General features: G+C 40.2%; 1 protein-coding gene across 3 annotated transcripts in view; it reads left to right on the plus strand.

Moving 5' to 3' along the window:
- CFAP206 (cilia and flagella associated protein 206) overlaps positions 1 to 20055 on the plus strand; it is a 38090-nt gene that overhangs the window by 8824 nt on the left and 9211 nt on the right. For all 3 annotated transcript variants that reach the window (XM_034669610.1, XM_011232701.3, XM_034669611.1), the window contains 5 exons: positions 6593 to 6751; positions 7945 to 8153; positions 15497 to 15616; positions 16885 to 17083; positions 18806 to 18946. In XM_034669610.1, coding sequence (XP_034525501.1) covers positions 6593 to 6751; positions 7945 to 8153; positions 15497 to 15616; positions 16885 to 17083; positions 18806 to 18946 — 828 coding nt within the window. The remainder of the gene's footprint in view (positions 1 to 6592; positions 6752 to 7944; positions 8154 to 15496; positions 15617 to 16884; positions 17084 to 18805; positions 18947 to 20055) is intronic.

Genomic DNA, 20055 nt, shown 5'->3' on the forward strand with positions numbered 1-20055 from the left:
CTGCACCGGGGAGCGGGCGGACCGCGGACCCGCACTCTGGAAACGGCAGACTGAGTCCGTGAGCCGGGAGCGTGCACCACCAAGCATCTCACGGAGCTCCGGAGCTCCGGTGTGCTCACTGGATCGAGGCTGAGACCGGGAGCTCCGGGAGCGTCCGCGGGGCGGCTGGCGGCTGGAGGGCCACCTGCACGGGGGAGCAGGCGGACTCGCGGTCAGCACCCGTGAGACACCAGACTGAGACGGGGAGCTCCGGGAGCCCGCGCGGGGCGGCTGGCGGCGGNCGGACCGCGAACCTGCACTCTGGAAACAGCAGACTGAGTCCGTGAGCCGGGAGCGTGCGCCACCAAGCATCTCACGGAGCCCCGGTGTGCTCACTAGATCGAGGCTGAGACCGGGAGCTCCGGGAGCGTGCGCAGGGCGGCTGGCGGCTGGTGGCTGGAGGGCTACCTGCACTGGGGAGCAGGCAGGCTCGCGGTCAGCACCCGCAAGACACCAGACTGAGACGGGGAGCTCCGGGAGCCCGCGCGGGGCGGCTGGCGGCGGGCGGGGTTGGAAACACAAAGGACAGAGACGTGCCGGCCCTGGAAGTGAGGGCTGGGACGCCGGGTGTGGGGCGCACAGCCCGGGATGCTGCAGGGTTGAGCAGCACCAACAGAAACAGAGTTAAAGTGGCCAGAACATCAGTGGAGAACGATCCGCGATCCCTCTGTTCTGAGACAGAGGCTGAATTTCAGCCGCTGCTGCTCTCTCAGAAGAGGCATAGCAAACCGCCAGGGAAAGCCGCCAGAGAACAAAAGCCCGGAAATACCGGCTCACAGGGTGCCCATCCCCATCCCCCCTCGCAAGGGACACAGAGACTCTACCCAAACAGGGTTTTCTGAGTACCTGCAGGCAGGCCCCTCCCCCAGAAGGCAGGCTGAAAAATCAAGAAGCCCACAACCCGGAGCGCCTGAGTGGCGCAGTCACCAAGCACCTGTCTTCGGATTAGGGTGTGATCACAACGCTCCGTAAGGAGTCCTTCATCGGGCTTCTCCACCGGGAACCTGCTTCTTCCTCTCCCACTCCTCTGCTTGGGTTCCCTTTCTTGCTGACTGTCTCTCTCTCTCTCAAATAAATAAATAAACTCTTTAAGGAAGAAGCCCACATCCCTAAGATCTCTATAAAACAAGGGCGCACGGCCTGGGTCCCAGTCAACACTTGGGCTCTGGACAACCCTGCAATCTCTCTTCATCAGAATGACGAGAAGGAGAAGTCCCCCCCAGCAAAGAAAAGATAATGAGTCTGTGGCCTCTGCCACAGAATTGGCCTCGGCCACAGAATTAATACATATGGATGTATCCCAATTATCAGAAATGGAATTCAGAGCAACAATGGTCAAGATGATGAGTAAACTTGAAAAAAGCATCAGAGAAAGCGTTGCTGAGAATATAGAATCCCTAAGGGCAGAAATGAGAGCGAATCTGACAGAAATTAAAAACTCAGTGGGCCAAATACAGTCAAAACTAGAGGCTCTGACGGCCAGGGTCACCGAGGCAGAGGAACGCGTTAGCGAATTGGAGGATGGGTTAGTAGAAGAAAAAACGAAAATAGAAGCTGGTCTTAAAAAAATCCACGCCCACGAATGTAGATTACGGGAGATTACTGACTCTATGAAACGATCCAATGTCAGAATCATCGGCATCCCTGAAGGGGTGGAGAAAAACAGAGGTCTAGAAGAGATATTTGAACAAATTGTAGCTGAAAACTTCCCTAATCTAGCAAGGGAAACAAGCATTCGTGTCCAAGAGGCAGAGAGGACCCCATCCAAGCTCAACCAGGACAAACCTACGCCACGGCATGTCATAGTGCAATTCGCAAATATTAGATCCAAGGATACAGTATTGAAAGCGGCCAGGGCAAAGAAATTTCTCACGTACCAAGGCAAAGGTATCAGGATTACGTCAGACCTGTCTACAGAGACCTGGAATGAGAGAAAGGCTTGGGGGGGCATTTTTAAAGCTCTTTCAGAGAAAAACATGCAGCCAAGGATCCTTTATCCAGCAAAGCTGTCATTCAGAATTGATGGAGAAATAAAGACGTTCCAAAATCGCCAATCATTAACCAATTTCGTAACCACGAAACCAGCCCTACAGGAGATATTAAGGGGGGCTCTATAAAGGTAAAAAGGCCCCAAGAGTGATACAGAGCAGCAAGTCACAACCGATACAAAGACTTTAAAGAGAAATGGCATCATTAAAATCATATCTGTCAATAATCTCTATCAATCTAAATGGCTTAAACTCTCCCATAAAACGCCACAGGGTTGCAGATTGGATAAAAAGACATGACCCATCCATTTGCTGTCTACAAGAGACTCATTTTGAACCCAAAGATGCATTCAGACTTAGAGTAAGGGGATGGAGTACCATCTTCCACGCAAATGGACCTCAAAAGAAAGCTGGAGTAGCAATTCTCATATCAGATAGACTGGATTTTAAACTAGAGGCCATAGAGAGAGATACAGAAGGGCACTATATTATTCTTAAAGGAAGTATTCAACAAGTGGATATGACAATTATTAATATATATGCCCCCAACAGGGGAGCAGCAAGATACACAAGCCAACTCTTAACCAAAATAAAGAGACATATAGATAAGAACACAGTAATAGTAGGGGACCTCAACACCCCACTATCAGAAATAGACAGAACACCCTGGCAAAAACTAAGCAAAGAATCAAAGGCTTTGAATGCCATACTCGACGAGTTGGACCTCATAGATATATATAGAACACTACACCCCAGAACCAAAGAATACTCATTCTATTCAAATGCCCATGGAACATTCTCAAGAATAGATCATGCTCTGGGACACAAAACAGGTCTCAGCCAATACCAAAAGATTGAAATTATCCCCTGCATATTCTCAGACCACAACGCTCTGAAATTGGAACTCAACCACAAGGAAAAACCTGGAAGAAACTCAAACACTTGGAGGCTAAGAACCATCCTGCTCAAGAATGACTCGATAAACCAGGAAATCAAAAAACAAATTAAACAATTTATGGAGACCAACGAGAATGAATACACAACGGTCCAAAACCTATGGGATACTGCAAAGGCAGTCCTAAGGGGGAAATACATAGCCATCCAAGCCTCACTCAAAAGAATAGAAAAATCTAAAATGCAGTTTCTATATTCTCACCTCAAGAAACTGGAACAGCAACAGAGGGACAGGCCTAACCCACTGACAAGGAAGGAGTTGACCAAGATTAGAGCAGAAATCAATGAATTAGAGACCAGAACCACAGTAGAGCAGATCAACAGGACTAGAAGCTGGTTCTTTGAGAGAATCCATAAAATTGATAGACCACTGGCAAAACTTGTCCAAAAACAAAGAGAAAGGACTGAGATTATTAAAATTATGACTGAAAAGGGAGAGGTCACGACCAGCACCATTGAAATTGCAAGGATTATTAGAAACTTTTATCAACAGCTATATGCCAAAAAACTAAACAATCTGGAAGAGATGGAGGCCTTCCTGGAAACCTATAAACTACCAAGACTGAAACAGGAAGAAATAGATTTCTTAAATAGGCCAATTAACTATGAAGAAATTGAGTCAGTGATAAACAACCTTCCAAATAATAAAACTCCAGGCCCAGACGGTTTTCCTGGGGAATTCTACCAAACATTCAAAGAAGAAATAATACCTATTCTCCTAAAGCTATTTCAAAAAATAGAAACAGAAGGAAAGCTACCAAACTCATTCTATGAGGCTAATATTACCTTGATCCCCAAACCAGGCAAAGACCCCCTCAAAAAGGAGAATTACAGACCGATTTCTCTAATGAATATGGATGCCAAAATCCTCAACAAGATCCTTGCTAATAGAATCCAACAGTACATTAAAAGGATTATCCATCATGACCAAGTGGGATTCATACCTGGGATGCAAGCATGGTTCAACACTCGCAAATCAATCAATGTGATACATCATATCAACAAGAAAAGACTCAAGAACCATATGATCCTCTCAATTGATGCAGAAAAAGCATTTGACAAAATACAGCATCCTTTCCTGATTAAAACCCTTCAGAGTGTAGGAATAGAGGGTACATTTCTCAATCTCATAAAAGCCATCTATGAAAAGCCTACTGCAAGCATTATTCTCAATGGGGAAAAGCTGGAAGCCTTTCCCTTAAGATCAGGAACACGACAAGGATGCCCACTCTCGCCACTATTATTCAACATAGTACTAGAAGTCCTTGCAACAGCAATCAGAAGACAAAAAGGGATCAAAGGTATCCAAATCGGCAAAGAAGAAGTCAAACTGTCTCTCTTTGCAGATGACATGATACTCTATATGGAAAACCCAAAGGAATCCACTCCCAAACTATTAGAAGTTATAGAACAATTCAGTAAGGTGGCAGGATACAAAATCAATGCCCAGAAATCAGTTGCATTTCTATACACGAATAACGAGACTGAAGAAAGAGAAATTAGGGAATCCATCCCATTTACAATAACACCAAAAACCATGCGTTACCTTGGAATTAACTTAACCAGAGACGTAAAGGACCTATATGCTAGAAACTATAGATCACTTTTGAAAGATATTGAGGAAGACATAAAAAGATGGAAAAATATTCCATGCTCATGGATTGGAAGAATTAACATAGTTAAAATGTCCATACTACCCAGAGCAATCTACACTTTCAATGCTATCCCGATCAAAATACCGAGGACATTTTTCAAAGAACTGGAACAAATAGTCCTTAAATTTGTATGGAACCAGAAAAGGCCCCGAATCTCCAAGGAACTGTTGAAAAGGAAAAACAAAGCTGGGGGCATCACAATGCCGGATTTCGAGCTGTACTACAAAGCTGTGATCACAAAGACAGCATGGTACTGGCACAAAAACAGACACATCGACCAATGGAACAGAATAGAGAACCCAGAAATGGACCCTCGGCTCTTTGGGCAACTAATCTTTGATAAAGCAGGAAAAAACATCCGGTGGAAAAAAGACAGTCTCTTCAATAAATGGTGCTGGGAAAATTGGACAGCTACATGCAAAAGAATGAAACTTGACCACTCTCTCACACCATACACAAAAATAAACTCCAAATGGATGAAAGACCTCAATGTGAGACAGGAATCCATCAAAATTCTAGAGGAGAACATAGGCAACAACTTCTATGACATCGGCCAGAGCAACCTTTTTCACGACACATCTCCAAAGGCAAGAGAAATAAAAGATAAAATGAACTTATGGGACTTTATCAGGATAAAGAGCTTCTGCACAGCCAAGGAAACAGTCAAAAAAACTAAGAGACAGCCCACGGAATGGGAGAATATATTTGCAAAGGACACCACAGATAAAGGACTGGTATCCAAGATCTACAAAGAACTTCTCAAACTCAATACACGAGAAACAAATAAACAAATCATAAAATGGGCAGAAGATATGAACAGACACTTTTCCAATGAAGACATACAAATGGCTAACAGACACATGAAAAAATGTTCAAAATCATTAGCCATCAGGGAAATTCAAATCAAAACCACACTGAGATACCACCTTACGCCAGTTAGAATGGCAAAGATAGACAAGGCAAGAAACAACAATTGTTGGAGAGGATGTGGAGAAAGGGGATCCCTCCTACATTGTTGGTGGGAATGCAAGTTGGTACAGCCACTCTGGAAAACAGTGTGGAGGTCCCTTAAAAAGTTAAAAATTGAACTACCCTATGACCCAGCCATTGCACTACTGGGTGTTTACCCCAAAGATACAGACGTAGTAAAGAGAAGGGCCATATGCACCCCAATGTTCATAGCTGCATTGTCCACAATAGCCAAATCATGGAAGGAGCCGAGATGCCCTTCAACAGATGACTGGATTAAGAAGCTGTGGTCCATATATACAATGGAATATTACTCAGCTATCAGAAAGAACGAATTCTCAACATTTGCTGCAACATGGACGGCACTGGAGGAGATAATGCTAAGTGAAATAAGTCAAGCAGAGAAAGACAATTATCATATGATTTCTCTCATCTATGGAACATAAGAACTAGGATGATCGGTAGGGGAAGAAAGGGATAAAGAAAAGGGGGGTAATCAGAAGGGGGAATGAAACATGAGAGACTATGGACTATGAGAAACAAACTGAAGACTTCAGAGGGGAGGGGGTGGGGGAATGGGATAGACTGGTGATGGGTAGTAAGGAGGGCACGTATTGCATGGTGCACTGGGTGTTATACGCAACTAATGAAGCATCAAACTTTACATCGGAATCTGGGGATGTACTGTATGGTGATTAACATAATATAAAAAAAAAAGCTGGTTTTAATGCCCATTGTCAAAACATTACTGATGGGTGCTTAATTATTGAAAAGAGACACAAGGCAATGGCATTATTTTCAGTAGCTCAGCCCTGATATGTGATAAATGTTGCTATGTATTCTGTAGCCAGGTATCAGAAATTTAAAGAATCATGTAAGTAGCTCTATTAAGACAGGCCTCTAAACTTTCTGCTGAAAGAAACCTGTGATTTAAGTTCTGATATCTTTATTCTACTATTTTATTGTCCTTTTTGTGGTTTGTTTTAGCTGCCCTACAGAGTGTTTTTCCTCAGGCTGAACTTGGGACATTTCTCACACTCTCTAAGAAGGACAAAGAACGCCAACTGAGAGAATTCACCATGATTGTTACCGGGATTCGTTTATTTAACCGAGACTGTGGAAAGGGAGGAGAAGGCATTGATGACTGTAGGTATATCTAGGTATATTCAGTAGGTATAGTTAAAATCTAATGTGCACGGTGAGGAAAATAATGCGCAGTATTTCGCTTGCATTCTTAAATTTAAGGTATGCAGGGTCTTTAAATGTAATTTTCTTTTAGAGAGGGAGAGTGCATGTGAGCCGGGGGAGGGGCAGAGGGAGAGGGAGAGAATGCTAAGCAGGCTCCACACTCGGCACAGAGCCCAATGTGGGGTTCAGCCTCATGACCTTGAGCTCATGGCCAGAGCTGAGCCACCCCGGTGCGCCTAAGGTATGTAGTTTCGACTCTACCGTAGGCACAGTTAGTGTTCGTAACAGTAAGTTTTGATTTTGCTGGGGCAAGACTTGCAGGAATTTAGTACAATGAAGCTAGTGTGGGAGAGTGAATCAGTGGAAGGAATGAGGGTCTTCCTGAAGGCCAGCCTCTCTAGTTTGTTGGGCTCTATGTTCTTTATTCCAAGTCAGATAACCAAAAGGGAGTAAAACTCAGTGATCTAAAATTAAAAATCACCCTGAGAAGAGAAGAGTGGTTGATGCAGCTAATGGAATGGAAAGGTCCAAGAGGAGATATTTGCAAATCTGCAAATCCAGGAGCATTTACTGTGCTGTTCTATACTTAATACATTCATCGTCTATGAGTTTGAAAGCACTCATGAAATATTTGATCAAGGGATCAGAAGGGACTTCCTTATGTAGGCCCACTGATAAGGTGTTCGTGTCTCTTACTAGATCACTCATCTAGTACAATAGGGTCAGTTTTTATATAGTCAAATTCCCATTCTTTATAAAGTTTCCTGTCTTGCTAGACTATTCTGTCATTTTTCAGTATCCTGATCAGTTTCTTTTTTTTTTCCTTTTCACAAAATATGCCTTTTCTAGAGGCCCATGGTCAGTAGCACATAATACTAAAGCCTATCTGTTCTTTGGATTCTTATATATTTTGGTGGCAAAAGCTGATCTGCTACCTTTTGGTTATCATTCTGACAATATCTTTTGTTCGGACAGGTCCCCTCCCCCCAATTCTTTTCTTCATGGTGTGGGAAAAAAATGCATGAAATACATGTCTTGTTATTGATTTGGTTGAGAAAAAAATGAACTCAGTGTAATGCTCAAGTTATGATCACTTTCTAGAACTCTTTTTGTAGATTCTTTCATAGTTCTCGATATCCTTTTAAAACCAGTGCCAGCCATTCTGCACGAAGCAATCCCAGCCACCACGCAGCACATCGATTCCCAACTTCAGACTGCCCAGGACCAGGCATACCGCTACACGGCCATCCTCGAGAAAGCAGCCAACAACCCACTCCTGAGTATAGAGCTCCAGCCCTTTATGTTAAAAGAAGCACTGTATAACGTGCGGCAGTATGAGATCTTCCTTCAGATTATTTTGGTGAGCGAATGTCATAAGATTTGGCCTTTTCCATACAAGACAACCACTTTATATGTTATGGGGCTACCCAAAAGGCAGAATCAGGTCATTGCTTAAGGAGGCAACCTTCACAACTGCTCAGTTTATATCGCACCTGTATGGCCGGGAACGGAAATAGAAATGGGGAAGTTGGATTTTTATTTTAATGGAAAATATTGGTAGGAATTGATTTCTAGTTGTTGATTCTCTTCAGTACCCAGTGGAATGATTGTTAGCATGCTGTGGGTAAGCAGTGGTATGTGTGTGTATGTAAGTAATGCTGCATTGTTTTTATACACAGCAAGTATCTAACATATTTTTTGGCAGGGATTGACACCTAAATAATTTTTATGTAATTATTTGTTGTTGTAAAAGTTGGATGAAAAGATTTTTATTGCTAATATTTTTAGATTTAATGAACAAGCCAAACAGTATCCCCAAACAGTTGGAAAATTTGGCAAAGTGGTGATTTTAAGCTTTTTTTAAAAGTGGCAGAGCGCTTTCTTTCAGATGCAAACTTTACTCAGAATCCCAAAAATACAAAATAGGTATCTAGATGAAAGGATTGAAGGACCTTGTCACCAAGGGACATCCCCATTCCACCGTAGGGTTCTAGGGGACACAGTTTGTTAACTACATCTTGGCAGCAAGCTATGTTCCTACCAGTCAATGTTTGTTTGTTTGTTTGTTTTTAGCTTTATTGAGGTATAATTGGCAACACTGTAAGATATTCAGAGTGTACAATGGGATGATTTGATGTATGTCTACATTGTGAAAGCACTTCTCCCATCAAGTTAATTAACACATTCGTCCCACTGGGCACTGTTTACCTTTACACAGCCTCTACCTTCCAATAACTGTGACACTCAGGGTCAGTGGACTGTCTTTTACACGAGTGAATACTAATGTCTTGAGGGATGGAGCAGGATGTGTTTTTAACTTGTATCTTAAGGACTTGTTACTACTTCTCGATGCGCTCGATCTGTCTCCTCTCCTTACCTTCCCTGTAAAGAATAGAAAGATAAACATCCAGATGACTTGACTTCATTGCAACAAACTAGGAGGCAGTCCTCACAACTGTCCTACTATCTAACTGCCTTCAGAAATGAGGACTCTAGGGGCGCCTGGGTGGCACAGCGGTTAAGCGTCTGCCTTTGGCTCAGGGCGTGATCCCGGCGTTGTGGGATCGAGCCCCACATCAGGCTTCCTCCGCTGGGAGCCTGCTTCTTCCTCTCCCACTCCCCCTGCTTGTGTTCCCTCTCTCGCTGGCTGTCTCTTTGTCGAATAAATAAATTAAAAAAAAAAAAAAGAAATGAGGACTCTAGATCAGCTCTTCTCAGCCAGATCATTCTTTTGGGTCGATGTTCTTCTAACACTGAGTTGTGGTTTTCCGCCTTGTATAGCTAGTCAGATACTAAGAGGATTTTACAATCCGTTTATCTTACTCTGCAGGAGTAAGAGTCTCACATTTACTTTGTCATCTGTGTTGGGAGGGGACATCGGAAGAAAGAACCTTCGGAGACTGTCGCTCATGAAGTAAGGGTGTTGTGGAGAATGTTGTGTATTATATCACGTCTTCTCAGAGCTTTCAGTCATTGGGCATATTCGGCTAACTTCCAGTCTGAAAGTCTCATTGGAGTTCTCATTCTCAGCTAGGGGGACAGCAAATAGAGGGCATGAGGGACAAGCATGCTCTGCAACCAGAATGCATGGGTCCTGATCCTGACTTCGCCACTTACTAAATCTGTGTCCTTGAGGAAATCGCTTCGCTTGTCTGTGTCTTGGTTTCCATATCTGTGAAATGGGTTATTGGTGGTCTACATTTTCTAAGTAAGGTAGAGCAGTGTCTGGCACATAGTTATGGGCTCAGTAAATTGATGATCGTGCGAGGCTGATGATGGTTATTAATGCCACCATCATCACCGTTAGGGCTTCAGCAGAGCAGCTCTGATTTTATTTCCGTAGGGGCACGAACTGGAGAGCTCTTATTTTCTACACAGTATCTCATTTCTAAGCTCTTTGGTCCTTATATTATTGAGAAAGTTAACTTTCTGATCTCACTACTCTTCGTGACTATTTCATGTTAACTTCAGTCAGGGTCAGAATGAGTTCTCTTGATCATCTGACTCTTTTTGGCTGAATCAGTGTTTCTTTTTGTTGTTTTTAAGTATCCAGTCTTCTCCCATCATTCTACCTTAGTTACAGTGAAGGTTGCTTATTACAGAATGGATATTGGTTTAATCAGTATTATCTCTAGGTTATAAAATATGTCAGTTTATGTTGAGCTGAGAATTTTTCCTGTCTATGAAATCTGTGAATATTCTTTTTTATAAAGTCACATTATTTGAACAGATATATTAATATAACTTTCTGAAGGGTTGATTTTGATTTAAAAAATTTTCTTTTGCCAATACTACATGCAGCTTATGCAAACATTTTAAAAATGTAATTATAGCCTGGGTAAGGTAGTGTGTTATTTTATTTTCTTTCAATTAGGACTTTGCTGCAGTAAACAAATTCAGATAGTGTGAAGGAGAAGAGGGAAGAGTGATCACAGTCTCTTTGACTCAGCTGAGAGAACAGAATTCCATCCTCTATGGCGCTTCCGAAGTGCAAGGCAGTCACCAAAGAGATAAAGCCACTTATCGTTGCGGTGCTAGTAAATGCTGCATTTGACACGTAACACTTCTTACAACGTGCAAGTCAAGACTTTTTGGGCTTCTCCCTAAGCTATGTTTGCAGGGCCTAGTCACAGAATAGACAACAGAATAGACAACCCTGGAGTTCTTGTTTTTTCCTGATAATGCAAGTAAAAAAATCGGTTAGGTGGAATTTCTGCTTGTTTTAGACTTGTTGAAAATGTCCGTGGAACAAAGCATCAGGAATTTATCAATTAAAAGGGAACAAGGAAGGACCATGCCGGCATCACATGCTTCTTTTTCCCCAGCATTTTTTTTTTGACCACATTATGAAAAAAATTTTTTTAAAAAAATGATAGCACTCCTAGAGGACTAATTTCATTTTTTTTTTTTTTTTTTGCCAACAGTCTCATTAGAAATATGTTTAAGTGTTAGGATGCTGTCAGTTTCATGGTGGCAGATACAAGTTTTTCAAAATGCAAATTTTATCTTTGGCAACAAAAGCCTTTGTTTCCCTGCGGTGATAGACTCATTTTATTTACTTTCAGGAAAGTATCAGCCAAATCACTAAGGCTCAAAAGTCATAGTTTGTCGGTCAGTTGCTCTTTCAAGTAAAAATGATGTTCTGCTGGGGAAAAAAAGCTAGTTCAGCTCAAAATTCAATCAGTAAGTGTTTTCCTCAAGAGAACTATGCATTTTAATGTGCAGAAGTGTTTTATATGTACTTCCCATCTCATCACACTGATTATTAAAAAGCTTGTACTTATAGATCAAGATTTAATAAAATTAATACTTTTACTGCATCATCAAAGATATTCTTAAGTAAACCTGGCTTTTTTTTATTAGATATCATTGACACATAACATTATATTGGTTTTAGTTGTACAACATATTGATTCAGTTTATGTATATATTGCAAAAACAACCTTCACCAACCAGTAAAAAAAATTTTGTGTGTGATGAGAACTTTTAAGATTTACTTTTTTAGCAACTTTCAAATAAACGATGCAGTATTCATTAACTATAGTCACCATGCTGTTACATTATATCCCCAAGACTTATTTATCTTGTAACTGGAAGTTTGTACCTTTTGACCCCTGCCAGCCATTTCACCCACACCCCCACCTCACGCCTATAGCAACTACCAGTCTGTTCTCTGTATTTATGAGATTGGTTTATTTTTATTATTTTTAGTTTTTTTTTAGATCCCACATATAGGTAAGATCATACAATATTTGTCTTTCTCTGACCTGTTTCACTTAACATAACACCCTCAAGGTATATCCATGTTGTCACAAGTGGCAGAGTTTCCTTCTTTATTATGGCTGAATAATATTCCATTATATATATATGCCATATTTTCTTTTTTTTCCCCCAAGATTTTATTTATTTATTTATTTGACAGGGGGAGGGAGGGAGAGAGAGGGAGCACACAAGCAGGGGGAGCGCAGGCAGAGGGAGAAGCAGGCTCACTGCTGAGCAAGGAGCCGGATGTGGGACTCGATCCCAGGACCCTGGGATCATGACCTGAGCTGAAGGCAGATACTTAACCGACTGAACCACCCAGGCATCCCTATGCCATATTTTCTTGATCTGTTCATCCATCAGTGGTCACTTAGGTTGTGTTCTTGTCTTGACTGTTGTAAATAATGCTGCAATGAATATGGGGATGCATATTTCTTTTCTAATTATTGTTTTCATTTCTTTTGGATTTATACCCAGAAGTGGAATTGCTAGATCATACGATAGTTCTATTTTTAATATTTTGAGGAATCTTCATACTGTTTTTCACAGTGGCTGCACTAATTTACTTTTCCCACAAATAGTGCACAAGGGTTTGCTTTTCTCCACATTTTTTGCCAACACTTGTTATCTCTTGTCTTCTTGATACTAACAGGTGTAAGGTGATATCTCATTGTGGTTTTAATTTGCCTTTCCCTGATGGTAAGTGATGTCGGGCACTTTTTTGTGTACCCATTGGCTATTGTATGTCTTCTTTAGAAAGATGTTATTCAGATCTTTGCCCATTTGTTGATTGGATTGTTTGGGTTTTTTGTTTGTTTTTTTGTTTTTGGTTTTACTATTTATTTGTATGAGTTCTTTGTGTATTTTGGATATTAACCTCTTATCAGATATATGATTTGCAAATATTTTCTTCCATTCAGCAGGTTGTCTTTTCATTTTGTTGATGGTTTCCTTTGCTGTAGACCTTTTTCGTTTGATTGAAGACCCACTTGTTTATTTTTTGTTCCTGTTGCCTTTGCTTTTGGTATCAAATCCAAAAAGTCATCACCAAGCCTGATATCAGGAAGCTTACTGTCCTTTGTTTCCTTCTAGAAATTCATGGTTTTAGGGGCGCCTGGGTGGCACAGCGTAAGCGTCTGCCTTCGGCTCAGGGAGTGATCCCGGCGTTATGGGATCGAGCCCCACGTCAGGCTCCTCTGCTGCGAGCCTGCTTCTTCCTCTCCCACTCCCCCTGCTTGTGTTCCCTCTCTCGTTGGCTGTCTCTATCTCTGTCAAATAAATAAATAAATAAAAATCTTAAAAAAAAAAAAAAAAGAAATTCATGGTTTTGGGTCTTACATTCAAGTCCTTAATCCAGTATGAGTTGATTTTCTGTGTGGTTTAAGATAGTGGTCTAGTTTTGTTCTTTCACAGGTTGCTGTCCAGTTTTCCCAATACCATTTATTCTAGAACTGTCCTTTCCCCATTGTATATTCTTGCTTTCTTTGTCATGAATTTGTTGAACATATATGATGGATTTATTTCTGGGTTCTCTGTTCTGTTCTATTGATCTGTGTGTCTGTTTTTATGCCAGTATCATGCTGGTTTGATTATTACAGGTTGGTAATATAGTTTGAAATTAGGAAGCATGATGCCTCCAGCTTTGTTCTTCTTTCTCAAGATTACTTGGCTACTTGGGGTCTTTTACAGCTCCATATAAGTTTTAGAATTGTTATTCTATTTCTTGGAAAAATACCATTGGAATTTTGGTAGGGATTGCACTGAATCTGTACATGATTTGGGTAGTATGGACATTTTAACAATATTAATTCTTCTACTCTGTGAACACAAAATATCTTTCTATTTATTTGTGAGGACCAACTGTACGACTAAAACTTCCACCTAGTTGTGAACGAGTTCTTGTAGATAAATGAAACACAGTGATTGTTTTAGGTCATCATGAGGAAAAATCAAAACAACTTCTCTGTGCCTCCTCTGTGAGCCCCTGAAAACCCCGCTCCAGGGAGGAAGTCTAGACTATCTTCAGTGACAGGATTAAAGACGTTCTGTGTTGAAGTTACTTTGAAGAGCATGTGCAGACTTATTTCTGTTTCTTGTTGCTGTTGCACAAATCTAAAGAGGCTTTAAGGACACCATTTTCATATTTGATTTCTAAAACAAAACTAACAAAGAAGGGGAAAAACTCTATGGGGTAGATGAGAAACTTAGTAGAAGGATAGACAGAATTACATGGGCATGAAGCAAGGGGAAGGGAGATGCTTAAAGAATAGTATGGGTAAAATTAAAACAGGATGCATGTTACATTTGTGAATAAAAAATTTTGTTAGTTGAAATACAGTAATATTTGCTATTTTTATGAAGTAATTGTCATTTAAAAATTGTCTAGTAAAGCATGTGGTTTGACTACAAGTATCTGAAGACTCAAATGCATTTTTTTTCTCTTCAAGTAACTCACTCTTGCACTGTACTGATGAGCCCATACCACTGCCATTTCTGGTCACATCTCTGGCAGTAAATATAATGGGTGAGAGCTGGGCTCTGGATTCCAACAGTCTGGGATGGAACCATGATTCCACCCTTCATTAAATTAAATTTAATGCCCATGTCCTTGGGCAATTTACTCACCTTTCAATATCTTTGTTTTCCTGTTTATACTCACCTCTTTTTTTTTTTTTAAAGATTTTATTTATTCATTTGACAGAGAGAGAGACAGCCAGCGAGAGAGGGAACACAAGCAGGGGGAGTAGGAGAGGAAGAAGCAGGCTCCCAGCGGAGGAGCCTGATGTGGGGCTCGATCCCAGAACGCTGGGATCACGCCCTGAGCCGAAGGCAGACGCTTAACCACTGAGCCACCCAGGCGCCCCTATACCCACCTCTTTTTTACACTTACAAGTATTTAATATGATGCTTAGCACACAGTAAGAATAAATGTTAGTAATTGTTTCGGAGTCAGCATTTAACACCTTATTTTCAGATTACTGTTGTCATATCGGAAATATATTGTTTTTCTTTCAGTGATGTGATTTTTAAGATTCTCTGCACCCTTGGATGTAATTTTTTAAAATCCTAGTTTCAGAATAGTTTTCAGAGGAGCACCTCACTAATTTTATTATTGAGGACTGGGAGGGTGACAGCTGAACAGAGCTGTGTCAGGGGTCCACTTCTCAGGAAGGTGATTACACTGCATAGCAAAGAGAAAAAGAATTCCTTTGGGAACAGTTAGAGCCATTGCATTTCAAAAGATTCATCCATCCAACAAATATTTCTGGAGCACCCTCCGTATGCCAGGACCGTTCTTGGTTTGGGGATCCCAGGCAAAATAGAATTTCTGCTTTCATTGTGCTTACCTTCAGGGGATGTAGGGAGCAAGTAGGGCTTAAAACACATGATTTTTGTAGTGCAGTTATAAAAATTTTACTGTAAATTCTGTTGTCTTCACAGTCAGATATAATTACCTGTGCTCAAGAAGTAGAAATGATGATAAAGCAGTTAGGAGCCCAACTGGAACTTTTAAAAATGATTGTAAAATCAAAGACAGCTGTCCCAACATCACAAGTCTTTGTAAGTATTTGCCATCAACTTTGACCTTGCTTAAGGGTGAGTATACCTTTGAGTCCTATACATTTGAATCAGAAGTAATTCTAATTGTATTTAATTACTAAAAATAGAATATGTCTTTTATGCAGGTTGATCCTGCTCTCTGCGGTTATTTGTGGTGGTGTCAGTCAGATGAGGGGCCCTGCTTTGCAGGCAGTTGGCACTAGAGGAGATGCAGCTGTGTTTTGTAGTAGCCGTGATATCGGTATAGGCTGTGGCAACAGTATGATCGTAATGCAGCATTGGAAACATGTTCACAGTGGCTGGTTAAAAATTGCCTTCAGCAAAGAAGTGGTGTAACTTGTGACCTTTATGAAGAGACAGAGGATAATCACTGTGTTTACCAGGCCTACATGTATACAGATTTTTGGATTATCTGCACCATCTTACGGGCAAGTCTGGTAGCCCCAAGGAGGTGTAAGATGTACATGCAGTATTTTTTTCGATGTTATGTTAGTCACCACACAGTACATCGTTAGATTTTGATGTAAAGTTCCATGATTCGTTGTTTGTGGAAACACCCAGTGCTCCATGCAGCACGTGCCCTCCTTACTACCCGACACTGAGCTAGCCTATCCCCCACTCCCCTCCCCCCTGAAACCTTCAGTTTGTTTCCCGGAGTCCATAGTCTCTTATGGTTCATCTCCCTCTCTGAGGCAGTATTTTTATAGAGCATTTTGAGGCTTTGATAATTTTCTGTAACCATTCCTAATACTAGGTTTTAAAAACCAGGAAACAAAAGGCTAAGTTATTTCACTTATTAGTAGGGCCTGATTAATTTTTTTATCTTTGTTCTATAAGTCAGGGACCTTTAATATGAATAAAAAACTTTATCTAACTGACCTAAAATCTTTCACTTAAGCTCACAAGATATGCCCTAAGATGTATCTCTAGATTTTCCAGGTTCTTCTGAATCATGATTGAGTCAGATAAATCTAATAGTAATGAGTCATATTTAGCTTATTTCCCCTTGGCCTTTTGAGGCCAAGCATCCATGTTTGCCTTTTTTGGGTAAATTATGACAATCACTCCAAGATAAAATGCATTGAAATAAAATGCAAGTTTTTTTCTCATAAATTATGAGTCCAGTTGTTATGTAGATTTTATTGTTTAACCTCAGGAGACTTTGACTTATCTTCAGGAAGAATTAATTTCTTTACGAACACGAATTTGTTAAGAATACAGTGATTTATAATTTTATTAGACAGTTACATTTGCTTTCTCTTCCTCAGCCCATCTTCATCGCACTTTCCAACCTGTGGACTAGCTTCCAGGATGAAACTGTTTTGATTAGTGTCCTCAGTAATTTAACAACTCACCTTGAACCATTCCTGGGTGCTCATGAACTATTCTTTCCTGAGAAAGTTATGCAGAATCTTCTTGATGGCCTGACCGTGAAAACTGACGTGTGTAGGGTAAAAGAACACCTGGGTAATAGAAATCATCCGTGACTTCCTCTTCCTCTTCAGATTGCCTCTAGCATAAAGTTCCTGTCTTGTTTTAAAATTTTCATGCTTGGGGCACTTGGCAGCCTCAGTCGGAGGAGCATGGGTCCCTGAATCTCAGGGTCGTGAGTTTAAGCCTCACGTTGGGTGTAGAGTTTACTTAAGAAAAAAAAAAAGTAAAATTTTCATGCTCTATTTCCTGATAAGGAATTAAGCATCTTTCTTGATTAAAAGAGTACTAATATTCACCATAGAAAATGCGGAAAACAATAAGTGTATCAATTGAGTACCTTACTATCCTGCAATAAACATTCTTAATGTTACTGTCAGTGTTTTAGTTGACAATGATGTTCCTTGCCTGTGTGTTTCTATTGTAGTCTCAATGATATTATTATTGATTGATCTGTAGTACAAAAGGGTATTAATCCTTGCCATATTTGTTGCAAGTAAAGCTCTATTTCTTTGGAATGCTATTTGCCATATATTTTCCTCAGAGTCAGGCTGAAATTTGTAAATCAATGAATTTTATCCCTGTAAATTTGAGGTTATTTTAGACCCTTTAGGAGACGCATCGATTCTCATGGAAAGGCTGTCTTTATCAACAAACTGCTTTTTACTTTTTTGGTGTCTTCTATCTTAGTTACAGACAACTTGAAGTTCATGACAAATACCAAGATAGAGTCTGGGTGTTGTTGCCTAAAACGATTTTTCCAGAAAGTGAAATTAGATAATTGACTCTCTAAATTTCCCTTTCAAATTCAAATTTTATAAAAGTGGAAAATAAAAATGAAGTGGTTATTTCCATTCTTAAACTATTAGAATAAAAAAAACCCCTGAAAACTAAATTAGAGTGACTCAAAAGCATCCTTCCAGTTCACGTTTTTCCTACTCCTTTTATTTTATTAAAATAGCATATCTACACAGATACTAAGTGAAGTTGAAAAATGAGGGTCACTTTGACAATAGATAGTTAACTCAACCATGTTGGCAAAACAATTTCCTTCTTAGGGTTAATGTGTTTCTCCCCATATGCCACAACTTTATATTCAATAGGAAACTACCACGTTAACTAATCCCAGTGAATTGGGAGATCTAATATTCTTCTAAAATAATTTAATTAACACTTGCCACATGTCATCACTGTTTTGAGGCTTTCAGGCATATCAGGAAGAAAGAAGGAAGGTTTATTTTCCCCAACATTTGCATTCACTTCTAGCTGTGGCCACAAGGGCTTCTGTGGTATCTGGTGTTTTGATACAAAGTCCGGCCCAGAAGCGTAGTAGGATTGCAAAAGCTAAGACCCTTGGAGATCAGTATTTTATGAAATACGTGTTTTTGTTTGGAGAAAAAAAAATTTAAACAGTGTTTATCACATGTAAATAAGTAAACCAACCACCATTAGGAAGAACTTTTTAAAGTATAAACAACAAAAATTGTACACCTTGTTATCAAAAGTAAGTTACTGAGAGATATTTCCTTGAATCTTTCTGCTCAGAACATTCTCTGGTGTTTCAAGAAGAATTGTCCTCACATATGAGCATCACATTCAAAGTATTTGGCCACCTAGTATATTACGAAAAGCTCTACTGTCTTGAGTTGATCTCTCTCTACTTTAGTCACAGAGCAGCCAGTCTTTTCTGCTCATTTCCTTGGGTTGTTTACTCTTCTCGTTGATTAAAGTTTTTCTTGTCCTTCGCTTTCATTTTAGAAGATAGAGTACATCTGGTGGATTTCAGAAAACAAGAATGGCTTTTCCCAGAAACAACAGCAAATTTTGATAAATTGTTAATTCAGTATCGGGGATTTTGTGCTTACACATTTGCTACAACAGATGGTCTTCTCCTTCCAGGTATATTGTTGGGAACAACCTTACTCTGACCTCCCCATTTTTTCTTTGAATAAAGCGTTACATTGTCACTTATTCACTTTTTTTTTGTTGTTGTTTACTCATTCATTTTTTAAAATTTTATGGGGTCTGAGATGCCTGGGTGGCTCAGTTGGTTAAGCGTCTGCCTTCAGCTCAGGTCATGATCCCAGGGTCCTGGGATCTAGTCCCGCTTTGGGCTCCCTGCTCAGTGGGGAGCTTGATTTTCCCTCTGCCTGCTGCTCCCCCTGCTTGTGCCTTCTCTCTCTCTCTCTCTCTGTCAAATAGATAAATAAAATAAAATCTTAAAAAAAATAATAATAATAAATAAAAATAAATAAATAAATAAAATTTTATGGGATCTGATAGTGAGCTAGGAAAGGAGCCACAAAGATGATCCAGACCATCTTCATCATCAAGTACTCACAGAATAACCTGGTAGACTGATATAACCAAGAAATTATGCTACAAATGATAAGTGATGGAATGTGTATATAATGAAATATGGATGCCACAGTATCATAAAAAGATGGATGACTCATATGCCCAATGAAGGATTCCAGAAATTCACATGGCATCACTAAAATATATCATCTTCCAAAGTAATTACTTGAAAGAGCAACACTAATTTGGCTGGTTATGTTTATTAAACAATATGCTGTCACTTCATGGTTATAGTCCATTAACATAAATCAGGATTTCTGGAAAAGTCAGATCTAAGGAAATGGCCAGTATTTTATCAAGTGAAATCTCTCTATGTTGTATGTATTACAAAAGCTTCCCCAAAACAAAGAGTAAACCAGAAATTATTATCCAAGAAGTGCTGTATGAATTGGAAATCAGTCAGGGGTAGAATGAAAAGAGTGACAAAATTATTTATTTATTTATTTATTTATTTATTTATTTATTTATTTATGAGAGAGAGAGAGAGAGAGAGAAAGCACGAGCAGGGGGAGGGGCAGAGGGAGAAGCAGGCTCCCCACTGAGCAGGGAGCCTGATGCGGGGCTCGATCCCAGGATCCTGAGATCATGACCCGAACCAAAGACAGATGCTTAACCGACTGAACCACCCAGGCACCCCTGACAAAATTATT

This window comes from Ailuropoda melanoleuca, chromosome 10 (assembly GCF_002007445.2).
Source record: "Ailuropoda melanoleuca isolate Jingjing chromosome 10, ASM200744v2, whole genome shotgun sequence".
Lineage (NCBI taxonomy): Eukaryota > Metazoa > Chordata > Mammalia > Carnivora > Ursidae > Ailuropoda > Ailuropoda melanoleuca.